The 21208-nt window shown below is 36.6% G+C and overlaps 1 protein-coding gene across 1 annotated transcript in view; it reads right to left on the reverse strand.

The window, feature by feature from the left end:
- The window catches only part of FOXK1 (forkhead box K1), a 116083-nt gene extending 97175 nt beyond the window's left edge, over positions 1–18908 (reverse strand). Inside the window, exon 1 of the mRNA XM_052000076.1 lies at positions 17245–18908. Within this exon, the coding sequence (XP_051856036.1) occupies positions 17245–17846 (602 nt within the window). The 5' untranslated portion in view covers positions 17847–18908. The remainder of the gene's footprint in view (positions 1–17244) is intronic.
- Between the last annotated feature and the right edge of the window lie 2300 nt (positions 18909–21208).

Below are 21208 nucleotides of genomic sequence, written 5' to 3' on the forward strand. Positions count from 1 at the left end.
AGAGTAAAAATTGAAAGGATCCACTGGTTACGTCCTGAGAAAAACTCTGAAATGAAAATTCCCAGGAAAATTAAAGCCAAAATTTAGAACTTTCAGGTCATGGAAAAAATACTGCAAACCTCTAGAAACAAAGAATTCAAGTACCACAGAGCTACAGTCAGGATCATGCATGATTTACCAGCCACTACGAAAAGTAATTGTTCCATGTGAAATTCAACAAAGGTAAAGCGAGGCCCATTTTCTCTAAGCAAGATATCATTTTATTAATAGGCGCACTACCTGCCAATAGATGGGCCAAAGCCTGCCTCAGTTTAGTCAAAGTACCAGAAATGAAGATAAAATTTCCTTTTTATAGGCAAAGGACAAAGAACATCACAGGGTAAGTGAGAAAAAAAACAACTGGTTATAGCATTAGTGATATCATGGATTGAGAACCACATGATTAGTTATATATAGTTGAGGTATGGGGAGGAATATGATTGATTGGAAACTGAGTGGTTGAAGAACTACTAACATTCCCCTCCTTCCCTTCTATAATTAAGAAGTTAGTCATTATTTGAGTCCACTTGCAAGGGTCAGAGATAGTGGACTAGTCATTCTTGAAGGATAGTAGAGATACTTGGTAGTGTACAGATACTGAACCAAATTCTCTGGTATTCACCTGCTTTACTTAAGGATAGCAGATTTATTTAAAGTAAGAATGTAATACCGATTAGCACAGAACTGGATTGTAAACTTAACTCATTATAAATCAGCTAAAGTTTAAGTGAAAACACAAAGAATCATGACTTAGTTACAAGAAAAAAATATATATGTAAATCGGATGGATTTTTTAAAATGACACAGAATCAACTTAAACTTCTCAGAGTGGAGACCTTATTACAGAGGCCAAAGATGAAGCTTGCAACTAATAATTACCATATCCAACAAAACTGAGTATCAATCTTGGAGGGAAAAAGCTGGAGGGGGGAAGAATATGGACTTTAACAAAATAAAAGATTTCCAAGCATTTCTGATAAAAAAGATCAGAACAGAGTAAAAATTTTCTCATACAAAGGAGGAAAAAGAAACTTTATAAAAGTAAATGAACAAATCAATCAATTAGAAAATTGATTTTAGAAAAATCATTAGCTACTTTAATTTTTTTCATATCCAAATTGCCAGGATCAAAAATAAAGGTGACTTCACAACCAATAAAAAAAAGAAATATAAGCAATTTGGAGCTATTTCCCAATTATATGTCAATAAATTACAACTAAATAATATGGATGAAACATAAACTGTCACATTAACAGAATAGAAACAAAGCATTTAAATAAAGCTGTATTAGAAAAAGAAATTGAACAAGCCATAAAAAAAACTCCTAAGAAAAAAACCCAGCATGAGATGGATTTACCAGCAAATTCTACCAACCATTCAAACACTAATTCCAATATTACATAAACTGTTTGAAAAAACAAGGATCCTATCATATTCCTTCTATGAAACAAATATAATCTTGAAGCAGGAAAAGTCAAAACAGAGAAAGAAAACTAAAGATCAATTTCTTTCATGAATATTGACGCAAAAAATTTTAAATACAATATTAGAAAGAAGACATATCACATATGATAATATGTCACAAAAATCATACACTATGACCAGACTAAATCTGTACAAGGAATTAAGAGCTGGTTCAATATTAGGAAAACTATAAGCATAACTGGCTACATTAATACAAAAAGAATTTTATTATTTCCATAGTCACACACAAAAAAATGTTTTAGACAAAATATAGCACCCATTCCTGTTTAAAAAACAACACACATATACATACACATACACACAAGAAAACATAGTAATAAACAGAGTTTTTTCTAAAATAATAAGTAATATCTTCCTAAAACCAAGAGCTGGCATTTTTGGTAATGAAGACAAATTAGAATTCTCTCCAATAAAACCAGGAGTGAAGATGGAATGTTATTATGACATAACATTCAATATTATACTACAATTATTGTAGTAAAATAGTTTATTGTACTGTAGTTGTACTTATTGCTAGCCATAGTATTTAGAAAAGAAAATCAAGGAATAATAGTAAGCAAAGAAATACCACTTATTTTTAATAGATAATATCATGATTTCCTTAGAGTGCCTTTGTGATGGTTTACTTAGAGAACCTTAGAGAATCAACTAAAAAACTAATTAAAACAATTAACTTTAGTACCATCACAGGATATAAAATATACATGCATAAATGATTAATTTCTATATATGAAATTGCCATCTGCATCCAGAGAATTATTAGTGACTGAAAGCAAATTAACACATGCTATGTTCACTTTCCCCCTCCTTTTTCTTGTTTTTTTCCTCTCCCAACATGATTTTTAAATTATTATTATTACAGATTTTTATTTACATAACATATGGATGGGTGATTTTTCAGCATTGACCCTTGCAAAACCTTCTGTTCAAACGTTTCCCCTTTTTCCCCCCACCCCCTCCCCTAAATGGCAGGTAGTCCAACACATGTTAAATATGTTAAAGTATATGTTAAATACAATATATGTATACATATTTATACAGTTATCTTGCTGCACAAGAAAAATCGGATCTAAAAAAAAGGTTTAAAAAAAAAACCTGAGAAGGAAAACAAAAATGCAAACAAACAATAACAGAAAGAATGGAAATGCTATCTTGTGGTCCACACTCAGTTCCCACAGGCCTCTGTCTGGGTGTAGCTGATTCTCTTCATCACTGAACAGTGGAACTGGTTTGAATCATCTCATTCTTGAAGAGAGCCACATCCATCAGAATTGGTCATCGTATAGTCTTCTTGTTGCCATGTACAATGATCTCCTGGTTCTGCTCATTTCACTCAGCATCATTTCATTTAAGTCTCTCCAGGTCTCTCTGAAACCATCCTACTGGTCATTTCTTATAGAATGACAATATTTCATAACATTCATATATCGCAATTTATTCAGCCATTCTCCAATTGATGGGTATCCACTCAGTTTCCAGTTTTTATCCACTATAAAGAGGGCTGCCACAAACATTCTTGCACATACAGGTCTCTTTCCCTCCTTGGATATAAGCCCAGTAGAAACACTGCTAGGTCAAAGGGTATGCACAGTTTGATAACTTTTTGAGCATAGTTCCAAATTGCTCTTCAGAATGGCTGGATCCGTTCACAACTGCACCAACAATGCATCAGTTCCCAGTTTTTCCACATGCCCTCCAATATTCATCATTATTTTTTCCTGTCATCTTCACTAATCTGACAAGTGTGTAGTGGTATCTCAGAGTTATCTTAATTTGCATTTCTCTGATCAATAGTGACTTGGAGCATCTTTTCATGTGACTACAAATACTTTCAATTTCTTCATCTGAAAATTGTCTGTTCATATCCTTTGACCATTTATCAACTGGAAAATGGTTTGATTTCTTATAAATTTGAGTCAATTCTCTATATATTTTAGAAATGAGGCTTTTATCAGAATCTTTGACTGTAAAAATGTTTTCCCATTTTATTGCTTCCCTTCTAATCTTGTCTGCATTAGTTTTGTTTGTACAAAAACTTTTTAATCTAATATAATCAAATTTTTTATATTTTGTGATCAATAATGATCTCTAGTTCTTTGGTCACAAATTCTTTCCTCCTCCACAGGTCTGAGAGGTAAACTATCCAAATAAAATTTATTTATAATCTCATTCTTTATGTCTAGATCATGAACCCATTTTGACTTTATCTTGGTGTATGGTGTTAAGGGTGTAGTTTCTGCCATACTAATTTCCAATTTTCCAAGTAGTTTTTGTCAAATAGTGAATTCTTATCCCAAAAGCTGCCTCCCAACATGATTTATTTTTAAAAATATGCATTTTTAAAATTAATGTACATGTATAACCAGAAAAAATATACTTAAAAAATTTTTGTATATTAATTTTCCAGCAAAATCCTCTTCTTGAAAGAAATTCCATTTAAATTAATGTAAAACAAACAATATAAAATACTTAGAAGTTTACTTGCAGTAATATATATAAGTTCATATACAATTATATGAACATATTTATAAAACACTTCAAAAAATAAAGATAAAAGGGGCAGCTAGGTGGCGCAAAAGATAGAGCACCAGCCCTGAAATCAGGTGGACTTGAGTTTAAATCTGGCCTCAGACACTTAACATTTCCTAGCTGTGGGACCCTGGGCAAGTCACTCAACCCCAACGGCCTCAGGGGGAAAAACAAATCTAAATAACAGAAAAAAAAATAATTGCCCTTGGGTATCCTTAGCCAATATTACCCAAATGAATTTACTTTTTCAGTATCTTACCAAACTACTAAAGTGTTATTTTTTAGAGCTAGAAAAAATAATAACAAAATTCATCTGAAGGAACAAAGTTTGGTCAAGAATATCAAAGGAATGATGTAAAAAAATGGGATGGGAAGCCTTAGAAGTACCAGATCTCGAACTATAGTACAAAGCAGTAATTGTAAAACACACACACACACACACACACACACACACACACACACAGGTAGTGGGTTAGAAAAAGAGAAGTTGATCAGTAGAAAGTATTAGATACAAAATATAATGGAATAAGTGAGCACTGAAACATTGTGTTTGATAAATCCAAAGATTCTAGCTGCTAGGGCAAGAACTCTAACAAAAACTGTTGCAAAAATAGGAAAGTCGAATGGTAAAACCTCGTATATAGCTCAATCCCTTACACTTTATATATACCATCAGAAACTCAAATGAGCTCATGATTAAGACATAAAGGATAAAATTCTAAGCAAATTAGTGGATCATGGGAGGAATTACCTGTCATTATTATGAATAGAAGAAATCATGACAAAAAAAAAATGAATTTCATAGTAAATGAAATAATCTAGATTACATAAATTTTTTAAAAAATTCAACAAGAAGTTACATTTACAAAAAAGAAAAAAAATCTTTGTAGTAAGTTTCTATGATAAAAGGATTCACTTCTAAGCTATACAGGGAACTAAGTCAAATTCATAAGAATAAAAGCCATTTACCAATTGATAAATGGCCAAAGGATATAAACATGCAATTTTTAGAGAAAAAATACAAGTTATCAATAGCCATATTTTAAAATATTCTAAATAACTAGTAATTAGAGAAATGCCAATTCTAAGGTATCACCCTCAAGCTCATCAGACTGGCAAAGTTGACATAAAGGAAAATGACAAATGCTAGAGATGCTGTGGGAAAACAGATATTTTAAATACATTGTTCATGGAACTATGACAGGTCAAGATCTTTCTAAAAAGCAATTTGAAATGACACTCAAAATGCTATTAAATCTGTATCATTTTTTACCCAGGGATACTGCTGCTAGTAAGTCTACATTCCAAAAAAAGTTTTAAAAGGGGAAACAATCCATATCTGTAAAGAACTATTTCTATCAGTTCTTTTTGTGATGGCAAAGAATTGGAAACTGAAGGGATGTCCATCAATCGGGGAATGGCTGAACAACTTATGTTCAGCCATTGAATGTGATGTATTATTGTGAGTAAGAAATTATAAAGGGAATGATTCCAGAAAAATCTGGGAAGGCTTGCTCAAAAATGATGTGAAGTGAAATTAAGAGAACAATTCATATCGTAACTGCAATTCCAAAGAATTCATGATGAAACATACAAACTACCACCAGAAAAAAAAGGTGATGGACTTAAGAGTACAGATTTTTTTTTTTTTTTTTGAGGACACATGGCCAATAGAGAATGTTTTAGCATGACTAAATACGACTGTAAGGATTTTGTTTTTCTTGCCTTCTCAATAGGTAAGGGAAGAATTCAGAACTGAAAATAAAATAAAACTGAATTATTTTTGAAAGGTGAGGGTCAAGGGATTCTAGTTAATTCTAGGATTAACCTCAAAAGATCCTAGGCCAAACTCTGGATTTTTTTTTCCCTCCATGACATTATGAGATCTGCTTGCCCTCATACTGGCAAGCAGAAACCAGGCAAGTAATCATTAAGCCACATTCAATTTGATACATAACACAAGTATTATCCCCATTTTATAGAAAAAATTATTTAAGATTAGAAATATTAAGTGACTAGACAAATAGCACACAGCTAAGTGTTACATCTGAGAGTCTATCCCTAGATGAGGAGTTTGAACCCAGCTCTTGGGATTCCAAATCTAGTGCACTTTTATGATATCACAGAGATAGGCATTGTGGTTATGAAGCTATCCACTATGCTGTGGATTTAAGGAGCAGAAAGGAATACATAAGAAAGTCAATATATCAGACTGAGATATACTCAAGAGAAATGTCAAAGCAGAGGGAGATACTTAACTATGGTGAAATGCTAAAGGAGATAGAGAGAAAAGTGGAGGAGAGAAATCCAGCATGAAGATGAAGATATCTGCCTAAGAATATCCACACAAAAGGAAACAAGACAGTTTGACCTTTAGGAAGTAATTCCACTACTCCAAGTCTCAGTTATCTGAGGAAGTTTGGACTAAATAACCTCTAAGGTCCCTTTTAGCTCTAAAATTCTAAGACTATATTATTTGTGTATTCATCTGTATGACCATGTGTGCACAATATGTAACTAGATAAAATAAGGCAGAGTAAAATATAGCTCATAACTTCAAGGAGTTTACCATATTGGGGGGTGGGGGGAGGGAGAGCATAATTATATGAAACATAGCCTCCCTATCTCTTTCTGGGTGCCTTCTGTTGAAATAGTGTTGCTTATTCAAATGTTACTGATTCCTCAAGGCCTAGATCAAATGTCACCTTCTCTAAATAAAGTTTTCCCTAATTTATACTATTCCCCCCAAGCTGAAAGCAATAATCCTCTGTCTGATCTCACAGCACTTTATGATAATCTTATACACTTAACAACCTGTTTGTGTACTTCTCATATTTCTTCTACTATAACATTAAATTTCTTAAGAGCAGTAAAACATAAATATCTTTGTACCTTTTCTAGCACCCAACACATTACATATTACAGGTACATGTTTGTTAACTTAATAAAAGATTTTTTTTTTATTATGAGAAACTATACATACATTTAAGATTCAGACTGTAGACACAGAAGCTAAGAAAATCATAAGCTTATCTAGGCTGGCCTCAGATAACAGTCATCAGCAGACCCACAATCTAAAGTGCTGTCAGCTTGTTAAAAATCAGTAAGAGTAAATGCTCTACTAGTATACCTACCAAAGCAAAGGATCAATCCCACAATACAATGAAGCAATCAAAGAAGAACTTTCGTGGAAGTAAATCTAACATTATTTTCATTTTTCTAACTTTGTTAGTAAACATAGTTTTGTTTTTAGATAGTAATCATGTGTGCATATATTGTCTTGCTTTTTTCTTAATAATATTCCTCATATGCAGTTTCATGTATCAATATAATTATTTGTTAAGTTCTGAACCAGAACTTAAGAACTTAAGACCAGAAGTCTTCCTGCTCCTGCTTTCTGTTTCAGAGAAAGAAGTGCCCAGCTAACCTGGATGGACCTGATAAATTCCTGAAATTTAACTATGAACACTACTCTAGACAGTAATTCAATTATTAAATTACACATTTGGACTGGATGATCTCTAATGACCTTTTTGGCTCTAAAACCGTAAGAACATATATTTGTGGGTATATCTGCATATGTGCACAGCACTATACTAGACAAAATGAGATATTGTAAATTGCCCATACTTTCAAGAAGTTTACAATTGTAAGATGGTTGGGAAAATAGAGTAGAGATGAAGGGTTTTATCCTTTAAGACCAAGTGATCTCACAGTAATTATTCAACTAGACCAAGACTACCTCTAGCTATAGTTTCATTTGCCCCACCTGAGATGTAAACAACATGCCACTTTCAGATTCATTTGTGAAGCCATCTTCTAAGTGGTCCTTTCTATCAGCTTTGCAGGTAAAAATACTTATTGTATGTTGAAAGATTACTCACCAGAAAGACTAAACAAATTTTCAGTTCCCTTGGAAATGTGTTAACTGTAACTATTTCTCCACAACCCTAACAATAAGCTTCACAATCTTCATTTTTACTAGTTTTATAGGCATGATCTTTGAAATTCTTTTGATTTTCATTTCTTTAATTACCAAGGAACATGTATCAGTGTCTAAAAACTGCCAAGATAAAATGCTGAACTTTTCTCTAATCCTTAACTTATTTTATCTAATTGCCCTGAATTCTAGCTTGTATTCAAGTCTTCTGCAAAGTTAGTCTTCAACCTCTGAGGTGGACTTGAAGTCAAAGCACTTCAGGCTACTTATCTCCCAGAAGCCAGAATACAATCTTCACTCTCCCTCAAACACAAACTGTTTATCAACAATAATGGGAAAGCTTCGTTTTGTTTTCAATCTGATGGCAATTCAAGCTACCACTTTTTTTAGGAAGGGGGGGAGGGAAGATAAGGGGAGAGAAAAAGAGAGACATCCTGTTTTTTGTTGCTTTGCAGACCAATCAGTACAATCAAAGGGTACCGGTCTCACTTTAAATAGGAGTAAAAACAGTTCTTCCCTCACCTTTCTCTTTTTCTGGCCAGAGCTAGTTATCTTGTATATAACTGTGAAGTTATAGTAAGGAATTCTGGGTATTCACTAGCAATGATTTGAAATAGCTGTTTCGATTCTAAACTTTATTTTAAGGAATCTATATCAGAATACAAGATCTTGAATAGAATTTAAATGTTTCTTGAAAAGTTTTAAATTAATTTTGTGACAGGATAAATGTGATCTCTAGCTGAGAGCTTAAGGAACTTGGGTAAGGATATATTGGCAATACTGAAAGGAAATTTTTTTCATAATGGAAGATGAAACAGACACCTTGAGTTTAAGGTGGCAAGCAAAGTCTCTTTCTAGGTATGAAAGCAGTAGCTGCTAGCATCATAAATTTGAATCAGAAGAATTAAATGGCACAATGGATAGAGCAGAAGATCTGAGTTCAAATATAGTCTCCAATGCATACTGGCTGTGACCCATAACCTATCTGCCACAGCTTCCTTATCTATCTAATGGGGATAATAATAGCATTTCTCTTCCAGGGTGGTAGGGAAAATCAAATGAATACGTCATTGTAAAATGCTCCGTACAAAGCATGGTACACACTGTTGTTATAATCCAAACCCATCCTCTCATTATTATCAAGGAGGACATTGAAATGCAAGAGCTTAAATGACTGGCTCAAGCTCACTTCAGTACTAGCAAGTCCTTTTATTCCAGATCCAGAATTATTTTTACACCTTCCAGATTATTCAGTGACTACACAATCCATCCCACATGTCCTGCCAATAAAGACAAAACACAGGGGTCTTTTTCTTTAACTTTTTCTAATCCACTAATCCTATTATTTCTCTCCCCTCTTTTGTATTCTTATTTCTGATCCACTCACTTCTTTTCTCTGGCTTCAGAAAAAGAGAATTCTTTAAGGAAGAATGGCCACAATCTGGTGGTCTTGTGGCCCTCCAATTCTCAAGTGTTGGCTTTTTAGATATAATCAGGCTATAATAAAAACTGGCTCAAATCCCCAAACTCACAAAGTTGATTTGTACTGGAAAGTAATGTAAAAATATAAAATGGGAAATATTAACTGCACAACAATCAGTGTCCTTGGTAAGGATACTCAAAAAATTTAAGGAAGACAAGATTTTTAGTAAATCTGTGATTAAGCAAAGATAGACTTCAATTCAAAAACCTACACTTACTATCTTAAGGCATATCTTCATCAATTATAGTAGCCAGAACGAATATCAGAATTCATATTAGTCCAACTCCTTTATTTTATAAATGCAAAAATAGGCTCAAAAAAGGTAGTATGACCTTTGGGGTTAGCCATAACTAGAGCCTAAAGCATCTGACTTCCAAGCCAACACTTTTTCCATTATACCATGGTGTCTCCCACTCTATGGACATAAATCCTCTCTTTCTACATTGAACTCCAATGGGTTCTCTGATATCAGTCATACTAATGAGACAGCAAACTAGAATGGTTAGGAGAAAAAGCCTTCAAAACATGCTGGAAAAGCAATGATCTAACCCCCTCACATGGATAGTTAGTGAATAATACTTTTGTAGTCAAAAATTGACTATAAAATAATTTGTTTTTTTTAAAACTACTTACTAATTTTACCAAATCATATCACAATGTGCTAATCAGGCTAATTTCATAACAAGAGATTAAACTTGTTTATTATTTAGTTCTCCAAAAATAAGCTGTTCCACAACAATTTAAAAGTAAAAACATCATCACATCATGATGCTTTTTTCCTCTGGAAGACTGAACAAGGAAAACGATATCTAGTACATATACATATAACATTAAAGAGGGGAAAATATTTTTTCTTCTGATTTTTTTGGGGGAGGGACAGGGAATGCTAGTCTTGAAAACTTTATCAGGGACAATAAGAGTAAGCAAGAACAGGTGCCACAGTGCATAGAATGGATACCCTCACTTCCCAGAGTCAAGATGACCTGAGATTATAAAATCTGACTTCAGACACTTACTGGGAAAGTCACTTACTTCATCCTGTTTGTCTCAGTTTCCTCATCTATAAAATGAGTTGGAAAAGAAAACAACAAACAACTCCAGCACCTGGCCAAGACAACTCCAAAGAGGATCATGAAGAGTCAAAACATTTCAGGTTCGCAGTTAATATAATGAACCCAGTTCTTCCTGACCTTAGGCCAACTCTCTCGATCATGCTGCCTTCTCTCTGAAAATTTTATTCAACATGAAAACCACAAAAATGCAATAAAAAATTAAAATGCCATATTTATTCCTCCTTTCCAAAGAAATTGTGTATCTCAGTTAATTTTTTCTGATTGATCAAAATAGCAGCTTAAGTCATTCCATGTGTAGATAGTAAACTTGGAGCTACATAATAACATTGACTCCCACAGAACTTCCTATCTAGCAATCTCAAAAACTTTACAAAAACTACTTCTCAAAGTTTGGCAACAGAGACAACTAAGTTTCAAGACTAAATATAATGCAAAATCAATTCTCAGAAATGCAAGGTCTAATTAGCCCACATCATGGAAATTGTTAAGAGGGAACATCCAGGATCTCTGCAATATTATAACTTGGAGATGGGGACGCATCCTCAGTCACTGAGTGTGATGAAGATGTTTTATGTGAGATGGCAAAAAACTAAAAGTTTCTTACACCTCACCCAGATTATAAATACCCATCTTTCCTTCTGAATGTTTATTGGTTAACTTGGTTTACTTTTTATAAATGTTGGAAAACATGTTTACAAATATTCTCTATTTATTAGCAAGAAGAATACTTAGAATATCATCAGCATAACATTTAATAGACTAGTCTACACAATTACCAAGGAAAGATAAAAGTACTCTTTATATTTTAGAAATCAGTCAATTGAGGCTAAAAGGATAATTGTAAATAGGTTCATGTTATCAACATTATAGTACAAAATGCAAAAGCTGTAATTTTCCTTGAACATTATTCAACAACTATTAAAAATAAGGATCTTCATATCCTGCTACATATCTGTGAAATAAATTTACATAACCTTTTTTCTATTATATTTTTATCAACCAACATTGCACCTTGTATATTAAAACTATGAAGTCAAGAATGAGCCTATTGTAGAAAAAAAAATTTGTAGGGGCAATGAGAACTAGCTTCCAAAATCTCATAAATTTTATTATAAGACTATTTTCAAGGAATTAAAAGTAAAATCATTTGGTATAATTTCATTTTAATATGAAATATTTTAAAGTTAATTATGGAAGTTAAACACTTGATAATTTCAGTTATCACTAATATGGCAAGTTTCCTAACACTCAAACTGTGCAACTAATTACTTTATCTTCAAATCAAATTTAAAATCTTGTGTTGACACAATTTATCTAAGATCATTAAAAAATATTAAATATGACATTAGTAGCCCACATTATGTACTTAGCACCTACAAATCCTATTTATCCCTTACCAATAGGAAAAAGGCTTTTAAATATTTACTCTGAAGAAAAGAGCACATGATCAATGACATGAACCTCATATAGAAGATGGAGAATATTTTACATTTTCATGGTTGTTTGGAAAGCCCAAAAACTTGAGATGAAGTAGGTAACAGAAAATGCTATAAGTTTTTAGCATTATTTTTACTGTAATACCTTAATTTGCCATACTTTCCAAGAAACCTTAAAAAAAAAAAAATTGTTGCTACTGGAAGTTTAAAAAAAAATTTTTTTTTAAACATCATTTTGGTTTAACTTCCAGCATACAGGAAGGGAAAAAAAAGTCTTTCAAACAGCAAGTAAACTTACCAGAATGAAGACTTGATATTTCAAGGAAGCTCTACAATTAAGATTTTTATTTGTAGCTACATGCTGAAAACAAAATACTCATCTCTCTCTCTCAAACTAGCTCTGACAAACTGGCTCCTCTTCCTAAATTTCCAATCACCATCAATAACATTCTCTCTTGGTTCTTGCAACTTAAATAATTTGATTCACAGTGCCACACAATTGTGGATCTTAAGAGGTCACCTAGTCCAACCCCTCTCCTTTAAAGTTGAACAAATTATGGTGCAGAAAGAAAGGTAAAGTTGTTTTTTCCAAAGGTCACAAAGGTGATACACAGCAAAGTCACTGTTTATACCACCCTCTCTCATCCTTATGGCTGTCATCTACTAATTTCCAAGTCATTTCCCCAATATTCTCAAAGACTTTGCTCCTAGGCTGATGAGCTTTTTCTCTACTCACTCTGCAAACTTAAAAGTGATTCACAAACCTAATGGACTATATAAATGTTAGCTATTATATTATCATTAGAAATAATAATTATAACAACATTCAATCTTAGGATTTGCAGCCCATCACCTTTGTCCTGCACATCCTTAAAGACACAAAGTTTGATCAATTCATCCCTACCAAAAAACCTCTAAAATTCATCCCTGGAAAAAATTTCTATTTGCAATATCATGCACAAGTAGATTATTATAATAGTCACTAAATTATTATCCCTGCTTCTAATCTGATACCCATTTCAATATGTACTAATAAATACTGCAAGATTTAATGCTATTTTCATATCACTCAATATGCTATCATGTTCCCCCATTGCTTATATATGAAATCCTAGTTTCTCAGTCTGACTGATACACAAAGGCATTCCAGCTCAGATTCAACCCCATCTTGCACAAAATCTACTGACCCTTTGATCCACTCTGACCTTAGTACTCCTGCTTGCTAATGATCCTCCTCCTGTGTAAGTTCCATTCTCTTCACCAATCTAAATTCTCCTAATCCTCCTCTAGGAAGTCAAACACGCTTTTCCCTTTTTTAAATCTTTGTATTACTTGCCTATATCATGCTAGTACTTGGACAGATATATATATGTATGTATGTATGTATGTATGTATGTGTATATATCTGCCAGAATGGTGAAAACAAAAAACACATGAGAAGTCAGCTTTGGGATTTTAAACATTTTCCAGAAAACTTCAAATTCATCCAAACTGATGATTAGTTAATGGTTATTTATTTGCTAATCTTCAAGTGATTCTTTATACTCTAAAGCAATAATCAATACCTGAATGTTTCTTTAAACTGTTAAACAGTATTCTGTCACTTACACATAGTCAAATACTTTGATACAATATGATTCTTTCTACAAATTGAAATCCACAGAATCTGCCATTCATGTGTCTTTCTGGTGAGTAATTAAATAAAATCATTTGCACAGCATAGGATAAAATGATAGGTTCACAAACATCAGTATGATTGTATACAAAAGTAAAAGTTAAGTTCCAAGTTGTATGTCTTTTGCCTCTTTCATATAAGAACTCTAACATGAACAGAAACAAAAAATGTATCAAAATATAAACATATCAGATCATATAAATCTATCAGAACATAGGGTTAGTAGAAGGCCCTGGAAGCCACTTAATCCAACCTCTGCTTTTTTTTTTTTTTCCCCAGATACATCAGTGATTAAAAATAAAACAAATAACAGCACTTGCTAGTGGGTCCATTTCAGGAAACCAGACTGAAGCAGTCACTTTTTCTCCAATATAAATGGTTAATATCTCACCTATATCTGTAGAGCCAAATGGAATCCTAGAGAACTGATCAAATAACACTATGGCAACACTAAAAAAACATTAAACAAGTCAATACTAGCTTACACAGTCTATTATTACACTCCTATATTTAGTGATCTACTAGAGATTGTACATATTTGGTAAGTTCTGAATAGTGGTCAAATCCAATTATTGCAGTTACTATGACAATGAAAAGAAAAGATTTCCAAGCTCCAGGCAATGGTGCCCCATGTATTGCAAACAATATTCAATAAGACAAAAGAATCTGGACAATTTGTTGTAATGGAACTCAGGAGTACAAGCACGGCTGACAGAACTGTTCATCATTCATCAGCAAATGAGAGAACATATACTGAAAAAATATAGAAATAATAACTCTGAAACCTGAAGAGTCATTTTTGCCTTTAAAAAATCTGCTAAATTTTCCTTTTCTTCCTGAAGAAAATTGAAAATTAAAACTTTGCTGTCCTGGAAAAAAAGGCCATTGGGATCCTTTCAGTATGGATTTTCAGTTCAAAATGCTGTGAAAGATTATAATACTTTATTTTGAATAACATTTCTGAGGTCCAAATTTTCTAAATGAAAAGATATAAAATTCAGTTGCTAAATAAACAGCTCCACTATCTTCCAAACTACACCAGCAAAACAACATTTTTTGGTACCAGAAGAAATGAGTATCCTTTTCCCTCATGTGTTTGTTCTGGTATCAATTTTATTTTACTGACACCAAGAATATTGCTCAGAACCATTGCTGAAAAAAACTGGAAGCAGACTGGCACATTGGACTAGTTTACAATTGCAACAGCAAATAAGGAGATGATCTAATGCTTAATCCATCAAAAGTAACCATATTTCTTTAGGAGATATCAAATAAAAATACAAGTCTTTGGAGGTCCTCATATTTTTACATACATTTACAAAGCACACCACACCTAAAGACTTTCAAATTTGGATCATGAAGTGAGTAATGAAAGGAAGCACAAAGGTAACTCTTTTCTTTTGAGTTACAGAAACAATATATGAGAATTTTACCTTAAAGTTTCATTTAAGATTCAGTACAGAGAGAAGGCATGTTTTAGAAATATTAGACCTGAAATCAGGAAGACCTGTGTTCAAATTCTGCCTCCAACACTTGTTGTGCTGTCAGTTCCTAAATATATCACTAGAAACTTGTCATTTAAACTCTAAGTCTCAGTTTCTTCATCTCTAAAATGTCTAACACTCTATAGTGTTATACCTATATATATAGTGCTTACCTCAAACAGTTCAGATAATACTATGTAAAATGTCTACAAACTTTAAAATGTTTCAATAAATATGTAAGCTACCTTCAGGCAGAAGTATATTTGTTTCAAGACTAAGGTAAGAAACTCTGAAAAAATAAGATTGTTGATGAAAGCACTTAAAAAACACAAATTACAAAATTGTCTTAACAGAAACAGCTCTCAAATAGAAATGCAAGGGAAGATGAACAACTGTTGGAAGGGGCAATTCACAAAAAAACTAAAAGCAAATTATATGTCATGAAGAAGCTTCATACCCTGCAGCAGGGATATTTATCTAAAAAGATAATATAGAAAAATAAAGCATGTAGTAGAGCTATTTTATTTTTCAAGATTTCTCAATTTTGTAACATTAAGTTTCTTCCCTAAATCCTAAGGAAAACAAAAGCATGTTCTCTTAATAGTCATAAGTAGAGATGACAGTAGCAGCTCTTTCTAGATACTTGAAAATCAATAGCCTAAGAAGTTAGAAATCAAGTTTACATAAACAAACTAAAAAGCCTTAGGGCTAAGAGAACAGAAAAACCCTGAGCCAAAGGAACTTACAACAACAACAAAACTTACAAAAAAGAAAGACTGGATAGTTAAAAGACAACTTCTTTAAAACAAGAAAAACCCTAGCGGGGGAAAAGCGAAATGTTTTAAGTTATTACTTTTAAAATATTTTAGGCTATCAAGAAAGCAAAGATTTCTTGGGCCATGCTTCTAGAGTTGTAGTAAATAACTGAATACTTAACTACAGATAACAAAAGATAACTAACTGTAGAAAGCAAAGTGGGGTGGGGCTATCCAAAGAGCACAAAAATACACTAACTAGTATCCTCCTGAAAAATTCATCACTGACTTTCTTTGCCATGCAGAGATGGGGCAGAATTTGAAATGAAAGATTTCTTACATGCCTTGGCCTATCAGCCCAGCTATTTCCTCCTTCCTGACAGAAGGGTTAATAACTGTTGTTGCTCTATGAGGCTTTTCATGAACACTTTGTAACTACTATTTAATTAAACCTAATATCCCTTTGCGGTATGGAGGCCGGTATTATTTTTATTATAGCCATTTTAAAGGTACATAAATTGAGTTACAGCAAGCACTTCCTATGCTAGCTGCCACTAACCTCCCCTTCCTCCCTAAGGATGTGAAAACAATATCCCTGTCCCAGTTTCTCCGACTTGCTTCCCTCTCTCCCTCACTGAAGCCAAAGCTCTTACTCGGCCTTAGGTCCCTACCCAACAGGTAGCACAACACTCCCTTACCCATAACTATCCCCCACAGCTAACAGCGTCTTCAGGGACGTTCTCTTCCACCTCCTAAGAATTCAGCCTCCTAGGCAGGTTAACACCCTCCCCTGGGAATGGAACTCTCTCTCAATCTTTCCAGAAAGAAGCTGCACCCTTCCCTACCAGCTACTCTCAGGATCCAATAGACAGCTCTCTTTTCCTGGAAAAACCATGACATATTTCCCTCCAGGCCCCCTGGGGCTGAGACTGACATTACCCAGCCTTCCACCCCCACCTTCCAGACTGACATTACCTTCCCAACCAAGAGAGGTGATGTTTCATCTGCCCAAAGCAGCCTCCGCGTGGAGGGAAAACTGGTGTGTGTGTGTGTGTTGCATGTATCTGTGTGTGTATGTGTATATATGAGGGAGGAAGGAGGAAGAGGAAGGTCAACAGCCACGTTTCACACCCCACGCCGGGCTCAACCCCTACCCCGCTGCTCCTGGGCCTCCCCGCCCCCAAACGTGTGTATGTGTGTGTATATGTGTTGGGGGGGGGGGGAAGAGGGAGTATTCCCATGGATGCTGGGGGCGTGGGAGCCCCCGCCCGCCCAGCCTGGCGTAGGGGAGGGGGGCAGTCCCCGGGCCCCTCCCGCGCTGCCCCGGGCGCCGGTTCCTACTCACTGCTTGGGGAGCTGCAGGGCCGGGGCGCCCCTTCGCTGGAAGGCCCCGTCCACGAAGACGCCGTTCTTGCCGAGGCAGCGCAGGTAGAAGTGCGGCTCCTGGAAGCTGAGCTGCAGGTGGCGGCGGGAGATGAAACTCGAGTGACCCATATTAAGGTCCACGGAGCCCTGCGACGAGTTGCGGCCGATGGTGACGGCGGGCTGCCGCATGAGGAACTCGAACTCGCGGCCCTCCAGCCGAGCCAGGGCCGGCCCGGGGCTCTGCCGCACCGAGGCCGCCGCCGCCGCCGCCGCCGCCGCTCCCCCGGTGACCGGGCCGGCCGGGGCTCCCCCCAGGCCCGCAGGCGGCGGCGGCGGCGGCAGCGGCAGCGGCAGCGGTGGGGGCGCCGGCTGTTGGGGCGCCGCCGGGGGAGCGGCGGACGCCGGCGGCGGCGGCGGTGGCGGAGGCGGCGGAGGCGGCTGGGGCTGAGGCGGCAGCGAGGGCGCCGGCGCCGCGGGGAAAGCGGCGGCCGCAGCGGCCGCGGCGCACAGCACCGGGCTGCAGGGCGCCGAGCGCAGTGCCAGCAGGGCCCGGGCGCCCGTGTCCTCCCCGACTTCAGCCATGTTCGGAGCTGCGCGGATCGGCCCCAGGCGGCGGCTCGGGTGGAGGGGAGGGGGAGGGGTAGGCAGTGAAGGGAGGGAGGGAAGGAGAGAGACACAGAGAGGAAAGGCCGGGCCGGGCCGGGCCGGGTGGGGGAGGAGGCAAGCGTAGAAACCCGGAGCGGATCGCACTGGCTCACGGAACGGAGCCACGCCGAGCCCAGTCGCACAGACTCGGTGGCCTAAGCTCCGCCCCGCCTCGCCTCTCCTAACCTTGCTGGGCCCATCTAGTTAGTAGAGCCGCGGAACCCTGGACTGGGGTTCCCTGTGGAGCTTGTGGTGCGGCCTTGGGTATTGGAGGGCGGAGATGCGGACCGTCCGGCCTCGGCATGCAATCGTAACCAGCCCTTTCCCGATTTCAGTAGTCCACGCGGGACAGCCATGCTGGGCTGGGCTGCGCTGCAGAGGAAAGGAGTACGCGTGCCACGAGGCACCACGCCTGTGACACCCACAAGCAGCCTGGCCTCTTGGGAGCCCAGCGGTCCCCCGTGCTTTGTGGGCTCGGCCCTCCTCCGGGCTGCGATCTGTAAACCATATTAACTGAAAGTAATAGGGGGAGTCTCCAAACCAATTCCAACAACACGCAGGAAGGGAAAAGAATAGCGACTACCGAGAGCACTTGTTCTGAACAGCTCAACCTAGCCCCGTCTCTCAGCCGAACTGGACCCTGGCCAAACACAAGAACATGTGATGCCCTGGGCCTATGTTATCATTACAATCGTAGCTGACTTTTGCATACCGGGATCAAACAGAACCCTTTGCCAATAGTATTATTTTTTCCTCCCAACTACCCTGGGAGCGAATGGCTATATTATCCCTATTTTATAGGAGAGAAAACTGAGGTAGACAAAGGTCAAATGATTTTCACAGGTGTATAATTAAACACAGATAGCTCCCTGGGGAATTTCATTGATGACCTCTTACCATGTTGACAGTGAACCAAACAATCTGATTCTGCCCAGCCAACCATCTTAATTCTGAATCCATCTAATTGTGTTTTCATCTAATCCACATCTGAAAGACTAACATGAGATTTTTTTTTTTTTTTTTTTTTTTTTTTTTTTTTTAGGTAACCTATATGCTCAATACAATGGAAGTTAAATTACTTGCTCTTTGGTTTTACAAAGTTAGAAGATCAGGAATTTGAACCCTGAGCAAACAGTTGGTCTCATTGCCAGACTTTTCCCAACTAATACCTGTGACTTGTGGGGATTTTCTTTTTTTTTTTTTTTAAACTTTTTATTTTCAAAACATATGCAGAGATAATTTTCAACATTTACCTTTGTAAAATTTTGTGTTCCAAATTTTTTTCATCCCTTCTCCCCACTCCCTCCTCCTCCCCTAGATGGCAAGTAATCCAATATATGCTAACTGTTCAATTCTTTTGTACATATTTCCACAATTATACTTCACACGAAAAATCAGATCAAAAAGGGGGAAAAAAAGAGAAAGAAAACAAAATGCAAGCAAATGTCAATAAAAAGAATGAAAATACTTGTGATTCACACTCAGTCCCCACAGTTCTCTCTCTGGGGGCAGATGGCTCTCCTTATCACAAGACCATTGGAACTGGCCTGAATCATCTCATTTTTTAAAAGAACCACATCCATCAGATTTGATTATTGTATAATCTTGTTATTGCCATGTACAATGATCTCCTGGTTCTGTTCACTTCATTTAGCATCAGTTCATATAAGTCTCTGCAGGTCTCTGTGAAATAATCCTGCTGGTTGTTTCTTATGGAACAATAAAATTCCATAACATTCATATACCATAATTTATTCACTCATTCTCCAACTGGCATTTACTCAATTGTGGGTTTTTTTTTTTTTTAGTGGCAAAGCTACTAGAGTGGTTTATCACACTTCTACATATACTACAGCAAACAAGGTGAAGTGACTTGCTCAGAATCATACAACTAGTTAGTATCTGAGGCCATATTTGAACTCACAAATATGAATCTTCTTGACTGCAGACCCAGTACTCAATTTGCTTTAGTGCCCACCCTGAACCAGAGCCTATCCCATTTATGAATCCCTGAATAGGGTAGAAAAGCTAAAGGGGGGAAGCAGGGAAAGGATTTTTATGTGGAACTTACGGCCTATTATTTAAACAATCATAGGGACTATGTTAGTGTCGCAAGCTTTTAATAAATCTTTCCCTGGAATAAAGTTTTCCTAGAAATGTCAGAATGTGTTTTATGTCTAGATAGCTAAATAAATATGTATGTATATATGTATATGTGTGAAAGAATTCCCAGACCCCATGAAACTACTGATGATTACAAAAAAAACAAAGTAATATTAATATTAAATTGACAGGCACTGTTATGGGCTCACTCTTGAGTTTTCTCCAATGGGCCTCCACCTCTAGGGAGCTATATAATCCCTCCGACTTACAGTACTACCCTACATGGGCTTTGCTCTCCTCCCTTCTTCCTCCTCCTTTTTCCTGCCCTCACAACAATCCTGAAAGGAAAAGACTTGGGGGTCGATAGAGTCAAACAACTGTTCTCCTATCCCCAGATATACTATTGCAGAAGGGCTCTGCTCTTTTTAAAGATACCTTTTTTAAAGTGACCTTTTGCTCTAGAACCAAGACTTCTTATTTTCTTAGTAACATCTGTTTTGTAACAGGAGGACTATGTGTATGCTCATGTATCCCAGAGCTGGCTGAAGAGCTGAAGTTTAAACATACTTGATTATATCATTGACAGAAAGCTAGACAAAAATTCTCTCAGGGTATAAGAAACTAGGTTTAGTAATGATAAAAAGAGTTCATGAGCCAGAATCCTCATGACCTTACAGTTATGGATACCCATTTAATTGCTTGCTGTTTTTTTTTTTTTTCTTTTCTTGAACAATAAGGTGTAGTATATATTGACAGGTGAACAGAAGGACAAGGAAGAGGCTGTGCCAAGCTATTAAGGAACCAAATTGTAGGAAACTGAAATCCATTCTCGCCCTCCCAGGTCTGGACAGCATGTTAAAGCTGACTCAGAAGACACAGTCACAGGGAGGAAGAATGATGCAATGGTGACCAGTTGGCATTCCAATACCCAGGCTTTGAGTTTGATGAGCCAGTGGAGCTGACAGCAGGGGTTAGCAGTGACAGCTTCCAGGCCCCCAGGAAGAGAATCTGTACTAAATTTGAAAGCTGTTATTCATAGTTGTGTTAGAAGCAGGCTATGGAGAGAGAGCAAGGATCTGGAGAACCTAGCATGGACTCTTTGCCTTTGCCTTGTTCCATCAACCAAACTAAATCAAAAGAATTGTGCTTGCCAGTGTAATAATAAACTTTAACAGCTCAGTCCTTCTACCCTCTTA

Source organism: Antechinus flavipes, chromosome 1 (genome assembly GCF_016432865.1).
Source record: "Antechinus flavipes isolate AdamAnt ecotype Samford, QLD, Australia chromosome 1, AdamAnt_v2, whole genome shotgun sequence".
In the NCBI taxonomy this organism is placed as follows: domain Eukaryota; kingdom Metazoa; phylum Chordata; class Mammalia; order Dasyuromorphia; family Dasyuridae; genus Antechinus; species Antechinus flavipes.